Raw genomic sequence first — 14436 nt, 5'->3', positions numbered from 1 at the left:
AGGCAGCGACAGCGGTCGTTCTTTCATCGCTTGTCGCGATAAATTGGAGTTGGGCCGCACGGCACGGCTGTGAGGGAGCATTGAAAAGGAAAAAAAAAAAAAAAAGAGGCAAACCTCCTCTAGAAGTGACCCAGCGCTGCACCCCCAGCCCACAACGGCTCCAAAGGAGAGCCCTGAGGAGCGCAGCAGCCCCTCCTGCTGTAAATTCCAGTGCACCCCATAAACAGTAACGATCACAAACCGATCAAAAACCGACAGCCCCCGAAGGATGAAGCACAGGGTCCTTCAGGAAGGAAGAAGCCCTCAGCCGGGGCTGTGGGACAGCGCTGTCCCAGTAGCACTGAGCTGACAGTAACCCCAGCCAGCACAGCTCCCAGCAGTGCTCAGCAGGGACGTGCAGTACTTGCAGCAAAGCAGATGGGGAAACAGCCTTTAAAAATAAATAAAAAAAAAAACCATTTAACTCTCGTTGAAAGCTTAAAAATAATGCTGCACCATGTGGTGGTGGGACAGTGTTTAACACAAAGACAGCAGCCCATCTTCATAGCAACACATGAAGTTAAAATTACCACTGGAGGTAAATATAGAAATACAGTGATCTGTGCCACACTGACAGCTAAGGAGGAATATAGCTGAGGATTTAAATATAAATTCCTTTTTAATTATTTCAGGAAACATCAGGAAGATCTACACGTGAGAGCTACTTTAAAACAGAAGCATTGCTGACAAGTAGGAGTGGTGGCCTGCTGGCCTGCACTGTGTGCTCAGAACTGACCCAAACAGCAACAAGGCAGAGGTTACTACGTGACTCAATTCCTGAAGAGCTCGATTAAAATACGTATTTTTAATTGGAATGGAAGGATCTCAGATTTCTCTTTCTTTGGACACACAGAAGGAGTAGATGTGGAAACTCCCCTCAACAGAGCACTGCCAGAACAACATGTTTTTGCAAGACCTCTTTGAGAAGCCAGAGCTGAGGTTTTCAAATATTTAAGATTGCACTTGCTAAAGAACCCGAGTTACTGGCTCGTGACAGTTTTATTTATAAATCTGCAATTATGTGCACTTAAAATAGTGAAAAGAGAGTAGCTAATGAAAAACTATGCTCAGTGTAGTAGTTAGCTGCACGGTTTTGGCAATGTTGATATGTACACCTCCCTCCAGCTGTGACTATTCAGAAGTGGCCCTCCTCATTTTTTTTAGTAGTTACAGTATTAATTTCATTATCATTTACTTTAACTGCACTGGAAAGGGAAGGGGAGCAGTGGAAGTGGGAAACTGGAAACTGGCAGCTTTCACAATTGGAGATCTTCACAGGGAAGGTTATGGTCTGGGTAACAGAACTGAGTTGTATCACAATTTAGGCAGCTGATTCACTTACCTGTATGAACAACACAAAAAGCCACACCAATCCCAGCTCTTGGAACATGGCTAGCTGAGGCAGGATTAAAAAAGACCACTTAAGCAACAAAACTTCAAAAAAAAAAAAAAAAATTAGGACATGTACTTTGAAGATTCAGTTTTAGGAGCAGTTCTCCACTTCAAAAATCTCAACCAAATGAGGGGAAAAACCCTCTGTAAGACAAAAACATGTGCTGCTTCATCAAGATGAATGAATGGACAGACCCAGTTATTAACTATGTATCAAAATATGGTAACTGCTGATTGCACTCAAATTGTTTTGAAGAAATGACTGAAAGTTTTCATCAATTGTACAACTTCTTTATACAAAACAAAAAAGGCGCTAATATTGTATATACATAATTCAAGGAGACATTGTAAGAAAAAAATTCTCAGGCAGGTATTTTGCATTTACAAAACCATAATTTTCATTAACATAGTACGTTTTGTAAATACAAGTGATTTCTTCCTTGTAGAGGATTAACAGTGGGTGCAAAAATGGATCTTAACTTGCTCCTGTACAGGTTTAACCAGCTCGACGGACAGCGTTAAGACCCAGGACATGATTACAGCAACAGACTCACGTGAGCACTGCAGGAGTTAAGCTTTCAATCTGGCAGTCAGAAGATGAGGAACCAAGGAAAAGCAGATGCAGTTGCTCTTCAGCACCCGTAGGGGCTATTTTAGAGCACCATCAGACATTTGGTGTCTGCTAGGAGAAAGGAAGGAAACTACGGAGGAAGAAATGGTGAAGGAGGAGAGGTTTACCAAAGCCTTGTGATTTGTCAGGCCATTCCTCAGGGAGGGCTGAGCCTCCTTAGCACACACACCCCAGTCTGAAAAGGGGATATGGGAAAGGCCATACACTGATATTTGGAACCTTCACCACCATGACAAAAATACATGAAAGAGGAAAGCATTTGGGGCATTTTGTTGTTTTTTCAGTTTTTTTGGGTGATTGGGATATTTTTTAGTTCCCCCCCCCTCAACTAAGGGAATAAAATCTGAATACCAGAATTCACTGAGAATCTATATACATCACGTTTTAGTTAAACACACACCAATCTTAAAGTCAAGATTGACTGTTTTTGCATTTGTAAAATGGCTAGAGCTGGGCTAAATTTCAGCCTCACTGGAGACTTTGGGTAAGATCTGTGTTCTGTGCCTTCCACTTTAGGTTTGTGTTTTGTCACAAACAGGAGAAAATAATGCTCACCACAGTGCCAAGAATATCTAGCAACAGCAATGCACAAATAGATATTCTTGTAATAATTAAACTAGGATACTGGAAATAGATCTGAGAATCTAGCCACAGCCCTGAACCATAACACAAACTTCAGTTGAAGAGTTTATTCGTTTTATTCTCACTACAAGTTAAACCACCTACAATATCACTGATATATTGCCATTGTTACTCTGTAAAGGTGTGATATAAAATGCTGTAAGACCCGGTACCTTTTCAATTTATATAAACACAGTGAACTTCATTACTGTACATGTACTCTGCAACTACAGCTTAGCTGTAAATCCCCCACACACAATGGTATGGACATTAACCCCTCTATACCCATTAAACTGTACATCAAGACAATACAAATTTACTGTCCCCGCCCACCCCCTTACAAAAAAATAATACTCTAAAAGCAACCTACTGCAACTTTTAATTAAGACGATTACATATATTTTAGACCAATTGCTTTAAAGCAAGAAGGCAGTATAAACCTTCTAGGAAAATTTTTATAAAAGAGGTTAAGAAATATAAGACAATTTATACATTTAAAAACTTACAATAAATAAGAGATGCAGGCATTTTTGAATACTAGGTACTATAATCCAATACAAGAACATCTTGATGTTCTGAAGCCATAGGTTGAAACTCATTGTTCCTCACGTTTCTTCTCATCTCCATGCTTTTAATATTCATTAACCGTGACTGGGTACTATGGCTCATTACTCTTCACAAATACTGTGACCGGGGAAAAATGGTTAATTTTGCTACTAAAAATGTTATAATACACTTTCTGATCATCATTCTAAAGCGTCCCCCATAGTCATTGACTCAAAGACAGCAGGTGATAAGTACCCCTCTCACAAGTCAAAACAATATTTGCTGGAAGTAACAAGATTCATACCCCATCACAAACAACTTGCACTGAGAAGAATTATAACTTAGTCCTGCAGTGAAATATCCCTTTTCCTCATTTTTTGTCTTGCAAAATTCAGATGAAGGTCACAGCATATTCATGATAAAGTTATACAACTGATTCAGCACCACAAAATGAATCGGGAGACATGACCGTCTGTCCTGGGTTGCAGGATCACAGGTTAGCCAGGAGAGTGCATTGTACTGTTCCAGAACAAACCTGAAAAGCAAACAAGCTTCCATCAAGCCAACAGATTTTTCTCACCAGCATTTTACAGCACCAGTTTAATGCAATGCAGTTGCTTTGGTATTAAACATATAAAATGGGTTTGCCAACATTTTGAAATAACACAACTGTAGAATTATTGAGAGCAGATTAAAGCTAAACTTCATTTCAGTAGAAAATACTCTATTATTTTAATCAATAATCTAATCCAATCTAATCAATAATTAATCTAATCATAGTTGTTGATAATTCATGCTGAGAGATTCACATACCAAAAAACACAAATGTGGTGCTGCTTTCTCATTAACAAGTGTCTTATGTGTACACGACTATCTACACGCCCCTGTACTTCAGTATTCCCACGACTCACATAAGATTCTGGCTCAGGTATTACCATCCTCCTCTCATTTATGCACTATTTTTTAACGAATTTAATATTTTTCAAATATTTTCAGTTGTAATCAACATTAGTTAGTTAAATAAGAGTTTAGAGATGTCTGTATTAAACCACACTGTCTTGTAGTGAAGACGTTTTTTCATCCTTCGGTGCACAGCAATTTGTTTTGTGATGTACTAAGAGCAGTGATACAATGAAAAAACTAATGGCAAAAAAAAACCAAATATCCAGATCCACACCAGCAGTATTAAAAATGAAATGCACAACTGTTTTTGCAAGCAATCAATCACAAATACCTGAGCACATCAGAAGTTTGATTAGAATCAAGTGGATGGGAGTGTTTACTGTGGAGTAGCTCGTCTGATTGCACTGAAGGCACGTGGAGGTGCAAAGAGGCCTAAGGAAGGAAGGAAGATGTTAGCAGTCAGTGTCTGATTCAACTATAACTTCCTTCCCTTTGTTCTGCTGACCCAAATATTGCAGCCACTTACTACTCTCTGACATACAAGTTAAAGAAAGCATATCCTTATGCAGCTCATGAGTGCAGGAATTCTTTCTCCTAAAAGCACAATGCTAATAGTGTAATACACCTAAGGAAATCGTTTTTAAAATATTTGTGCCTACATTAAATGATGATTAAAAAGGCAAACTCCAGTGACACAAGATTTCTAATAATATGCAGACTTCAAAGTTCAGTTGCTGTCCCTTAAGGTCTGACTATTACATACAAAAGGTACTCAGGGTAAATTAATTCTCTGTTAAAAAAAAATAACTAAAATAGACAAGCCAGTGCAGCCTGCTGAAGGTACAGTACCTTAAGAAACAAGGGACACTGATTTTGTGCTTGAGGACACGCTGACCAAAACCAGTCAGGCAAGGGACCTGCTTTGGCAGTTGACACAAAATAACCAAGGGCCAGTGGCTGTTGCAGTATGTTTGTTACTTCATCGTGAGATTCTGTTGAAAGCAGTCGATCTGTACCTTGACCCTATAAAAAAAACAACAGGCAATGGTTTTACTATTAGGAGACCGCAGAGTTAGGAGAAATTATCTGCAGCTTTCAAATCACAAAGTATTTTGAAAGATCCAGGCATTACATGGATTTTTACAATGACAATCCAACATCCAATTAATTCAAAATATTTCACAGAAACATTCCATTTCAGAAAGGAAATAAGTAGATGTCAGAAAGCAAACAACCACACACACACCCCTCCATATTTACTCTAACAGTTACCTTGCCCATATCACCTCCATGGGGGTAGTGGGACCCTGGAGAATGTACAGGGGATCCAGTAGGGGATGCAGGAAGTATATTTATAATATCAGGATCAAGATCATCTCCAGTGTCTAACAAGTCAAAGATGCCCATTCCATCTGCTCCATCTTGAAAAAGAACAGAAACAGTTAATTTCTACAGCTTCCTTACCTATGGCATATGACAGCACATTCTGAAATCAAGTGATTTTCCATATAAATGTTGTGGTTCAGTAAAGTCTTATTCCTCCTACAGGGAGAGTGATGATGGGTCTTTGGTTGGTTTGTTTTTAAAACAAGAATAAATCCAATCTACTTACCATTGTTTGTGTTGAAGGCCAGATCCAAGTTTTCAGTGGTATAAGTTGACGATGCTACTTGCACAGAAGCAGATGTGGGGAACACAAGTATGTGAGTGCACGACGTGTCCTGGGGGGTATTCAGCTGAGATGTCTGCATATTTAAAGTGGTGCTGCGTCCAAACACAGAGCCGGTCGACACAGAATCTTTAGAAGAAAAATATTTCCTTAGTTTTGCAAAAACAAACTATAAGTTCCCCCACCAAAATGTGGTTTCTCACATACCTGGCATAATAATGAAGGACCCCTGTGGTTCCATTGCTACCAAACAAGCACTGAGAATGCTGGGAGAGTCTGCAGCAGAGATGCCACACATTCTGCACATGTCTTTCAGCCTCTTACTGAGGGACTGAAGATTTCGGCGACTCAACAAACAACTCCAATCTGAGGATACAAAGGACATACATTTGCCTAGAAGAACAGTGCTTGCTGAAGAATGCTTATTCTACAAATGATGTAGCATTCATGTGTATTAACTTAGAGCTCCTTTGTATGCTTTACCTAGGTTTTCTTCCAAAAAGAGATTGACGCTAGACTATTTCAAATGAAAGCTTCAAATTGAGTTTTAGACTCTAAAAAGCAAACATTACCTTTTAGTTCCCCATGCCCTATTCTTCCTAAGCGGCCTATTACGACTCTCCAAGGCAAAGAACTCATCTGCACGAGTCCCAGGCACCATTCCCAGAGTTTCTGAAGACCAAGCCTGCGGGCAGAGCCCTTTTTCCTGCGAGCTCTAAAATTTAAACAGAAGAGAAAACAAAACTTGAACCCATCTGCAACAAACTTCTATTGCCAGCTTTGGAACTTATTTGTACTAACCTGAACATTCACAGGACACAAGAATGTTAATATTGTGGCTCATAAGAGCAACTTCAAAAAAGGTTTGATTGGTTCGCTTTTCATTCATCACATTCTAACATTGACACCAAAAGCCAGAAGAAGGGGTGTGGAAGGGGGAAATCACACAAACAAAAGCATTCATAAATCACAGGAAACCATGTGATATTCCTTCTAGAAATTTAACTCAATATACACATAAGACTGAAATTATCCACTTTGTTTAAATTTGCAACATAATGGGTCTACAAAAGCAAGAGATATTCTTACATCATCTTGATGAAAATAATTCTTTGAAAGAAAGAATATACACATGCTAAAAATCAAAGGAGTTTGGTACTTACCTGTTTGGTACATCAATATTTATTATGCACGTCTCTAACTGTTCTCCATAGAGATCTGTACAGGATGCAAGAAGCCATCTTTGATCATGAGACAAACAGTAGCCTACAAAAAGCACATTGTACTTCTGGCCAGCTTCTCCAAAAGTTTCTCCAAGCTCTGTTTGCTTGTCTTTTACAGGAGCCAATATAAAAGGAGGGGTGTACAGTCGAATACACTCAGGTCTCTATAAGGACGACAGAACAGAAAATGATGTTTCAAGTAGTGATTATTCTTAAGAACTCTGTTCAGTCCACATGAAAGACAGCAACAATTTAATAAAAAGGGACGTTTCTCTCATCTGCATATTAAGAGAACCACATTAATCATAAGAATACTCACATCAGGGCTCTTAAGAGCCGTTTCCATGGCTAAGCCTGGGCCAAAGCCAGTTAACGTTTTCACGTTGGTGGAAGATGGAAGAGGTCTCCGACACTGAGTAAATGCTGAAAATGCTAAAGACTTCAAATGCTGAGTATAAATCTGCCGGTCTTCGTGTTTCACTGGCTGCAGAAGGTACTGACATGGAACAATCTAGAATAGGTCACACAGGGAAATAAAATTGTTTCGTTATTACATTTCTTGAGATCGTATTTGGGTACGCTGCTTTCAGGATTTAACTATACAATCATTTCTCTAATTCTTTGAGGTCTGCCACTTGGACTAAAGCTACATGGCTCAGGGACATGATTTAGTGGAGGGTTGTTAGAGTTAGGGTGGTATGGATAGGTCGTGGTTGGACTCGATCTTAAGGTCTTTTCCAACATGAGTGATTCTATGATTCTACGATTGAATCATATTTTCTCATTTTTCTCATTGAAAATTTCCTCAGAGAACAAAAGAAGGGTATTATCATCTCCAAAATACAGCTAAAGCCAAAGATATTTTATTAGGCACATTTATGCGTATGTTGGCTCACCTGCACAGAAATTATATTCTTGATGTTAGGAGGAAGAACCTGAACCATTTCTAAAAAGCAGCGCAGAAGTCCAAGTGTCCACAAACTAGATGAGCTACTGTTCTCATCCTTTTTTTCATATGTAAAAGGATCAATTATGTAAACTACAATGGCAGGTGGGTAGGTGATAGCGTGTGAATCCCCATCTGTAGGAACTCCAACTTTATCACGATCCATAGTGCTGAAAGTGAAATTTTGAAAGCAGTTACAAAACACTGAGTTTTAGAGTGACTTATTTTTACTTAAGTTAGAACTAAAGACAAAACTATCAAAGATTAAAGACCTTTAAGTTAACTGTGGCATAAGAAATTGTGTTTATAATTCAATTTTGTATGTGAGCTTGCCAGCAGCTCAGCATTACTTGCTTTTTTTCTTTTGCCTTCTTTCTTACAGAAGCTCATCAGCACATAGTTCTGTGGGCAGAGTGAGTTTTAACAGCTCCATTACCTTTCAGAAACCTCTGGGTGAGGCTGTGCAGGTGCTGTAGCAGCATCTCCAGACATCCCTGCCGTTTGCAGCACCGGCTGTTGCTGCTGTCCTCCTGTTTGCCCGTTTTGGACTGTTGCAGCCTGAGAGGGCAGGGAAGCAGAAGTGGTATTGTTCATACTGCTAAAAGGTGGAAACGAAGAAGGCTTGTTTGTTGGGATCCCACTGCCTATGTTAGCAGAAGAGGATGACGTGGCAGTGGTAGTTAAAGTTGAGTTAGCTGTAGTAGCTGCAGAAGACATGGCACTGTTTGACGTTGCTGTCATAGTACTACTGGTAGAAGCTGCAGGAGCAGACGGAGTGTTGGGATTTCCAGTGCTGGCAGTCACTGGGGGCAGAGCAGAGGCTGGCTGGCTAGAAGGAGGGACCAGATTTGTTTGGGCAAGTAATGAATTGTCCAAAGGCTGAGAAGCAAGATAAGGACCTAAAAAACAGGAAAATAAATCCATACATTTTATATTGCAACTAGTTTTGTGTATACTTAGACTAAGCCTAGAGCAGTTTTAGCAAAACTTAAGCATATATTTTATCTTTCAAAAAAATACAAGCATTAACATTTCCATTTCTAATAGTCTTATAACACTTCCAGAAACACTCAGAAATCTATTTCAAAAGTAATTTTTGTTTTCAAGTCATTAGAACTTGAGCAAGAAATCACTGCCTCAGAACCTAAGACAGCAATGGAAAAAGACAGTAGCAGTCTCTATTGAGCAAGAGCACTGCCATTCCCTAAGAAATACTGATAGATAAGCAGCCATTTTAGAACATATCTAAAGATATGGGTTTTCTTCTTTATTTTTTTCCTAGCTTAAAATTAGAAGATTGCAACAAAGAGCAGATTCAATAAGTAAGTCCAATGACTGCTCTTCTTCTGCAGTGGATTAGGTGTTAACTCCATGGAATAAGAACAAAACAAAAAAAAATATTCATACCCAGCTCATATCTGCAAACTTGGGCATACAGTTTGAGTTTGGAAAATGCTTCACTGTTGGCATTAGCTGTCTGTGAGAACCATTCTGTGACCAGCTTCTCAGAAAGTTTCTTTGAAGCAGTAGGTCCAACTCTCATGATTCCATCAGGCAATAATTTACAGATAGGTCTATGTTGGCCAAGTCTGCAAGACTGCAAAAGCAAAATAAGATGTGAGGTAGGGATTAAAAAATAATAATAATAAAATATCAAACAAACGAGCAGAGAGAGAGACAGAGAAAGACTCATAGCTTAGTTATGACATTCCTAAGTAATATTTTAATTCTAGAAAACGACATCGGTATGAAATGCTGCCTAATGATTTTAGAGCACTGTATAATGATTTTACGGTTTATTTTCATGTTTTACTAAATACAAGAAAAAAAGGTTAATTAAGAAAAAATCTTAACCACAATCTAAGTAACACAGGCATTTAATGAATTCACCTAACATAACTAAAACTCAAGAGGCAATGCACAGTTTTACCACTGAGTGGCGTTTATCTGATACAGATTCTCAAAACATCTATTACTAAAAGGAAAGATGAGCAGCATGAACAGCCCTTATCTTTCAAGTGCCCGTTCCTAAAATCCTTTCTAGCAGCTTTCTGAGATAGGATTCTGTGCAAGCATTTATATCATGGGAGACAAGCCTGATAAGTAGTTATGAGCGTGTATTAGAAACAGTTTTTCAAAAACCCATTTCACTGCTAACTGCCATAAATAATGTACCTCATATATTGCAGTCAGATCCCTAAAGAAGCTTTTTGCTCCATTTAGCAGAGCCTCATTCTCAGGGCACACCACAACATAAGCAACATCTCTTTGAGATCCATAAGGTTCCAGCATCAGCCTCTCCCAGTACGGCAATGCAAACGGAGACAGCACCAGAAAATCGTAATCGTAGCCCAACAAAAACGTTGGGATTGGCAGTGGTTCTGGGGACTCATCAGTTCCTGGAAAAGCAAGATAGATTTTTCCAATATATTAAGCAGCAAGCTTAAAAATTAACAACCTGCTTCTAGGAAAACATGAAAAGAAGAAACACTAGCATTCCCAGCATCTAAAAGGAAGTAGCACTGATAATAAATGGAATAGTTTTCCTTTTAACAAACAAACAAAGAGCATGGATTGCACGATCCAACCCCCTGAAAATAAGCACACAAAGAAGAAAAAAACAGCTAATTATTCTCATCTGAAATCTCCCAGGGCCTAAAGAAGTTACACAGTTGTTTATTATGTTTACCACCATACAATCAGAAACAGATCTTCACTGTCCAGGAAGCCTTCCTCATAGAATCTAAGGAGTTAGTGATCAAAAAAGAAGGGAAAGAGATGTAGATAGTTTAAGTGGATACATGAAGGACCACAGAAGGAAAACAGTGAAGAACACACATTTACACATATCCTAAATGTGTAATTATGGTGTTCTAAATATTTGAATAGCTCCAAAAGATCCACTGGTGAAAGGCTGGTCTTCTCCATGTTGGCAAATGAAAATCTCACACACGTTTACGAAATCAGAGTTTAAAGCTTCAGATGAGTGCACAAAATTGACTGTCCTATCTGTAAACACATGTTGGCTGCTCCAACTGTTTGTAATAGACACGGCACACTGGATGATCTCAGGTCTTCACTATAACTAAACTACTGATCAATAAAGCACATTTTACCAAGTATTTCAAAGCTAACATTTAGTAACTGCTCCATTTTCAACACTGAACCCATCTTGATAATTTCAGTCTCTCACTTGGATAAGTGTCAAATGTATACAAGCAGTGCAATTGGCAATTTTAAGCACACAGACACTTGAAATTAATTCACTGTTTCAAAAAATATTTTCTGCTTCTGTAAAGAGAAGAATTCTCCCCAGTCTAATGGCTCTCATTAGTATAAAGAATGGTCCAGATGTTGTTCAGAACTCCAACAGGCTGGGCAGCATCCAGACAGTGAGGTTTGGTGGCCGGATCGAGCAAAGGCCAACAGACAGGAGTCTACACAGCAGCTTACCATAAGAGCCTCTGCCAGCCATTTTGTGGAACTGCTGCCACGTGAGAGGGCCTTGCACACCCCACGACCGGACCGTGCGCTTCTTCTGAATGGCATCTTGAAGAACGGGCTGAAGTGAGAGCAGCATCCGAAGGATGTCCTGGGAACACTGCATGCTCACGTCCACAACTGAAAGGACAAAAAGAGCTGTCAAGGTCTGCCACTACAATAGGGTAAAATACAACCTTCCACAGATCCTAAGAGACACCTTGATTTTAGACAACTGCTTTCTTCCGAAATGCACGTGCTGTTCATGCAGGTCAGCCAAAGGCCAAGATAGAAGAAGTTTAGTACACAGATTTAGAGTTTTCTTCTTCCTAACTCAGTCATTTAAGAATAACAAACTGTTTCTTGTCCGTACAGTTTCTTCTCCTGAAAGCCTTAATATCTTAGCATTTTTACCTCTTAGCCTAAAATGACAAAACAAAACAAACTAACCACCCTATCAAGCTGTGCAAGTTAAAAACTACAGAATTTTCCCCTCCCAACAAGGAGGTTTAGGCAGTCTGCTACCCAGCGCTCCCTCCAGAGAAGCCAACAGAAGCTTCAGACGTGGTCCATTTCATCATATTCCCACCACTATGCCATCTAACACACAAACTTAGAGAATAAAAAACCGACATAAAATTTGTTAGGGCTACAGTTTCACAACCTTGCTCTAAAAAGCATCTTGACATCTTTATATCCTAACCACCAAGGTCACATAATACCAAGTGTTTTTTCTCCTGGGTACCTGAAAGCATTGATTCATCTAGAACCAGAACCAGGGACTTAATAAACTTTAATGCCCCATACAGATACACTGAAACCCATTTGTGCTTTGCTGTTCATCCTCTTTGCCCTCACCAATGACTATTAACTGCAGCTAACTTCTTTAAGTTCCATGTTTTACTGTTTACCCAGCTATAGTTGCTACTTGAAGGACTGCTACTGAGAGGAGAGGTAGATAGCAAATATCTATAGGCAAGGCTGTTCTGTGAGACAGTGCATTAGCAGACAAGGCATGGAAAGAAAAGTCCAAGTGCCTTCAGTAGATCCAACGTACAGCAAAGGCCACAAAGAAGCACTGTTTACCACACACACCATTCAACTACCACCCCCTCTCACAGGGGGCAGAAGCCAACTGAATCACACATCGTTTCACTCTACCACAGTAGCCTTTCATGGCACAGTCCCCATTTGAACCACCTACACTTCCCAACATTCACTCATTCCACAGAACCTCTGTGGATGCAGTCACCACAAGTTGCTTTAAAAGAACAAGCCTAAAGAATCATTGTTATGAACACAGTTGAAACATGTTTGGAACAACACTACATGTATTCACGCAGGTGAAAAAGCTGTTTTTAAGTATCCAATATCCAACAAGGAAAACACACAAAAATTCATAGGTGGACAAGTAGTAAATAAGTTGTTTGCAGTATTTACCGTTTCTTTTTGACCAGTGGTGCAAGCAAGTAGTTTTCACAAGTGCTTCATCAACTTTCCCTCCTGACATATTGTCCATGAACTGGCGTCCATGTTCCAAGGCTAAGTAGCAGTCATTGCAACAATCCCTTTCTTCTACACGTACCAGGTTGCTAACTGCACTGACTTTGGGAATAGGATCTTGATCTGCTGCTCCAAATGGTGAGAACAAGTTGGTGCATTGATCTTGCAGCAACAGTATTAACTCATCAGGCAGTTTCTCCGGTTCTTTCAGTCCTGCACTGCCATGTTCAACAGAAGTAGCTCTGAGAGCTTCAAAGCGTTTTTCTGCTTCTTTGCCACACTCTGTGTTACGACCTAAAATATCTAATTCATCTTCAAGAAACAGTCCAGAACTGTTGCCAAACTTCCTATTCATAACAGCACTGAAACCACAGGTACACCGATACTGGGCCTCTTGTGTTGGATCAGGAATGTAAACTCCAACATCAGCACCTTTGATGTTCATATTGCAAACGCATATGCAGCAGCTGTCAAAGTTACAGTCTTTGAAGAGATTCATTACAGACTCTGAGAGGATGAGATTCACGTACAGACTGTGTGCCTCTGGAATGGAAGGCACAGTTGCAGGTTCAACAGAATTAAGTGGTCTACACGTCGATGGCGTGGAAGCTGGTGAGTATAAATCAGAGTTCTCATATTTGACTGACCCCTGCGCGCTTGCTGGCCCACCAGCTCCACGAGGAGTCCGAGGAGTCCTTGGTGTTCTGGGAGTTGGGAAACGAGGGGTGGAAGGAGAAGGGAGAATCCCAGCTCCACCATTGCTGGGTGGTGCACTTCCCGGGGGCATTCCAAACGGAGTATGAGTTTGCGGCGTGTATGCAGGGCCATACTCTTGATCCATAGTGCTTCCGTCACTGATAGGAGCCATGAGAAGAAAGAAATACTTTAAATAAATTTCAAAACCAAGAAGTCAAGTCAGTCTCAAATTGCTAAACAAGGACCTCCCTAATTAATATTTGCTTTTTTTTTTTTGAAGTAGTCTTTCACAATCTACAAAAGATTTTCATTCCCTAAGGAACTTCAAGTGTGTTTGTTCTAAATGACTTTGCAGAATTCCCATTGTCAGTGCTGTTAAAGAATCCTCCCCCTCCTCCTTTCTTGTCTTTTTCTTTCCACAAAGCTTCCAGGAAACAAGTGTAGACAGTAAAAACTACAAGTTCTGGATATACGGAGCCTAAAGGGCACCTCTTCCCTTTCATGCTTTATTTATATCTTGTGTTGACACACAACACTAAGAAAATATACTGGGTGTACCAACAGCAGATTCAGCCAGATCCATGAGGAAAGTATCACCTGGAAATGTTTAAATTCCTTTTTTTCCCCCCCTAAGCAGCTGAATAACTCCAAAGACCTGCAAGACTGATGAGACTTGAGAACACACTGATTATGAATAGCCTTAATAGAAGCAGCAACAGCATTTACACATAAATCAAAATTCACACTTTTTTCCAATAAATACACAGCCTCCTTGTTGCCTAATCTG

The 14436-nt window shown here is 39.8% G+C and overlaps 1 protein-coding gene across 2 annotated transcripts in view; it reads right to left on the bottom strand.

Moving 5' to 3' along the window:
- Positions 1-1384: 1384 nt before the first annotated feature.
- Positions 1385-14436, bottom strand: part of MED13 (mediator complex subunit 13) — a 49774-nt gene continuing 36722 nt past the window's right edge. For both annotated transcript variants that reach the window (XM_090122597.1, XM_031591517.2), the window contains 15 exons: positions 12891-13807; positions 11424-11591; positions 10146-10369; positions 9378-9567; positions 8407-8869; positions 7921-8140; positions 7344-7535; positions 6965-7188; positions 6374-6516; positions 6009-6167; positions 5745-5930; positions 5405-5553; positions 4982-5155; positions 4464-4564; positions 1385-3764 (listed from right to left, as the gene is read on the bottom strand). In XM_090122597.1, coding sequence (XP_089978723.1) covers positions 3632-3764; positions 4464-4564; positions 4982-5155; positions 5405-5553; positions 5745-5930; positions 6009-6167; positions 6374-6516; positions 6965-7188; positions 7344-7535; positions 7921-8140; positions 8407-8869; positions 9378-9567; positions 10146-10369; positions 11424-11591; positions 12891-13807 — 3643 coding nt within the window. In that variant the 3' untranslated portion in view covers positions 1385-3631. The remainder of the gene's footprint in view (positions 3765-4463; positions 4565-4981; positions 5156-5404; positions 5554-5744; positions 5931-6008; positions 6168-6373; positions 6517-6964; positions 7189-7343; positions 7536-7920; positions 8141-8406; positions 8870-9377; positions 9568-10145; positions 10370-11423; positions 11592-12890; positions 13808-14436) is intronic.

Source organism: Phasianus colchicus, chromosome 21 (genome assembly GCF_987193195.1).
Source record: "Phasianus colchicus chromosome 21, bPhaCol1.hap1.1, whole genome shotgun sequence".
Classification (NCBI taxonomy): Eukaryota; Metazoa; Chordata; class Aves; order Galliformes; family Phasianidae; genus Phasianus; species Phasianus colchicus.
This window is presented reverse-complemented; position numbering and strand designations above follow the sequence as displayed.